We start from the raw sequence: 2500 nt of genomic DNA, 5'->3' as shown, positions 1-2500 counted from the left end.
TGTGGTGTGTGTGTGTTGGACTCACTGTTTGTGTGTCTGTGTGTGTGTTTGGACATGAGGTGTGTGTCTGGTGTGTGTGTGTGTGTGTTTCTCGGCGAGGCGACAGCCAATCTGTCTGCCCTCTCTCTCTCTCTCTCTCTCTCCAGACTCGCTGTGAGATGCTCTGTCTGTCTGTTTTCCATTCTGCTGGAAACACTGATATTGTTCTGATTGGGAAATGCAAGCTTATCTACTGTCCTCCTAAAATCATCAAATACTACAGAAAAATCACCTATAAGATGCTTTTTATGTCTCAGTTATTTCTTTAACATGCTAAATCGACTCTGGCCCTGTTCATGTGGGGTCGATATGCTGATCCAGTGTGTTTCTCTGGCAGGTTTTGCACGAGATCTCTCTGAAAGCACCGATGCGAACTACACCGAGTATGTGGCGACCAGATGGTATCGATCCCCGGAGCTGCTGCTGGGGTGAGAGTGTGTCCATATCACCGTTACACAGCACACCAGAGGAGATCTTCATTGTTCTCTTAACTTAATGTCTTCAGTGGACGGGGACATTTCACTATGAAATAAAAAGAAAGTTATATTGTGCATAAAATCTGTTTTATTTTTTTTATTTTTTTTTTTCATGACAACTAAACACATTTGCCACCCTAAATTCTTATTACTTGAATGCATCTGTGTGTATCAGTCTCTCCTCTCTTCCTTCTCTGCAAATGTCTTCACTGCTAAAACAACATACAGTACTACAACAACAAAATGAACAACTGTTATGACTCTCGCACACTTTTCAAAACTTTCTCTTCTCTTCTGTGTCTGCCTCCACCTCCTCCTCCATCGACTCTCACAGCCGATGACTTTGCAGTTTTCTTCACAAATAATACAAGAACCAATTCTCCACACCGCAGATGGAGGATAACTTTATATCGACTAAGACACACTCTCTCTCGTTCTCTCCACTCTCAGAGAAGGACGTTTCCAAACTTATCCTTTCCAATCATCCTACTACTTGTCCACTTGATCCTATCCCCACTCACCTCCTTCAAGCCATTTCTTCTTCAGTCATACCTTCACTTACTCACATTATCAACACCTCTCTTCACTCTGGCACATTTCCCTCAGGATTTAAGCATGGCTTGGGTAAGCCCACTGCTTAAGAAACCATCTCTAAATCCAGCACTTTTAGATAACTACAGACCGGTATCCATTCATTGCAAAGACACTTGAGTGAGTTGTGTTCAACCAACTCTCTATGTTTCTTGTACAGAACAACCTCCTTGACAGCAACCAATCTGTCTTCAAAAGCGGCCACTCAACTGAGACTGCCCTGCTCTTGGTTACTGAAGCCCTGCGACTGTCAAGAGCAGCTTCCAAATCCTCAGTACTTATCTTGCTGGATCTATCTGCTGCTTTTGACACAGTTAACCACCAGATTCTCCTGTCCACCCTCAGATAGATGGGCATCTCTGGAACCACACTCCTGTGGTTTACGTCCTACCTCTCAGATAGATCCTTCAGGGTGTCTTGGAGGGGTAAGGTTTCTAAGTCACAACTTCTTGCTACTGGAGTTCCTCAAGGCTCAGTGCTTGGACCACTTCTCTTCTCCATCTACATGACCTCAATAGGATCTGTCATTCAGAAGCATGGTTTTTCCTATCACTGGTATGCTGATGACACTCAACTCTACTTCTCATTCCAACCAGATGATCTGATGGTAGTTGCTCGCATTGCAGCTTGTCTGAGTGACATTTCTAGCTGGATGAACGACCATCACCTTCAGCTCAACCTTACTAAGACAGAACTGCTTGTGGTTCCAGCTAACCCATCGTTTCATCACAACTACACGATACAGCTGGGTTCGCCAACCATAACTCCTTCCAGGACAGTCAGAAACCTAGGAGTTGTGATGGATCATCAGTTAAGCTTCACAGTCCATATTGCTACAACGACCCGGTCCTGCAGATTTGCCTTATACAACATTAGGAAGATTAGACCCTTCCTGTCAGAGCAAGCCACACAACTTCTTGTCCAAGCTCTTGTTCTCTCCAGACTGGACTATTGTAATGCTCTCCTGGTGGGCCTTCCTGCATGCACTATCAAGCCTCTGCAACTGATCCAGAATGCAGCAGCGAGGGTTGTCTTCAATGAGTCAAAAAAAGCTCAAGTTACTCCTCTCCTCATCAGGTTACACTGGCTACCAGTAGCCGCTCGCATCAAATTAAAGGTACTGATGCTTGCCTAAAAAGATGACCACTGGCGCAGCACCAATATACCTAAACTCACTAGTTCAAACGTATGTGCCCTCCAGAAGCTTGCGTTCTGCAAGTGAACGAAGCCTGGTGTTGCCATCCCAAAGAGGTTCAAAATCACTCTCACGGACCTTTTCCTGGACTGTGCCCAGCTGGTGGAATGACCTCCCGATCTCAATTCGAACAGCTGAGTCTTTACTCATTTTCAAAAAACATCTAAAGACTCATCTTTTCCACCAGCACTTGACCAAC

General features: G+C 44.8%; 3 protein-coding genes across 6 annotated transcripts in view; 2 read left to right on the top strand and 1 right to left on the bottom strand.

Moving 5' to 3' along the window:
• The window catches only part of LOC109085971 (protein phosphatase methylesterase 1-like), a 576397-nt gene that overhangs the window by 127443 nt on the left and 446454 nt on the right, over positions 1 to 2500 (bottom strand). The gene's annotated exons all lie outside the window — the stretch shown is intronic.
• Positions 1 to 2500, top strand: part of rnf150b (ring finger protein 150b) — a 581444-nt gene that overhangs the window by 139699 nt on the left and 439245 nt on the right. The gene's annotated exons all lie outside the window — the stretch shown is intronic.
• LOC109085536 (cyclin-dependent kinase-like 5) overlaps positions 1 to 2500 on the top strand; it is a 61643-nt gene that overhangs the window by 38531 nt on the left and 20612 nt on the right. For all 4 annotated transcript variants that reach the window (XM_042713824.1, XM_042713825.1, XM_042713822.1 and 1 more), the window contains one exon: positions 377 to 467. In XM_042713824.1, coding sequence (XP_042569758.1) covers positions 377 to 467 — 91 coding nt within the window. The remainder of the gene's footprint in view (positions 1 to 376; positions 468 to 2500) is intronic.

This window comes from Cyprinus carpio, chromosome A23 (genome assembly GCF_018340385.1).
Source record: "Cyprinus carpio isolate SPL01 chromosome A23, ASM1834038v1, whole genome shotgun sequence".
NCBI lineage: Eukaryota > Metazoa > Chordata > Actinopteri > Cypriniformes > Cyprinidae > Cyprinus > Cyprinus carpio.
Note: the sequence above shows the minus strand (reverse complement) of the source record. Positions and strands in the feature narration are given on the sequence as shown.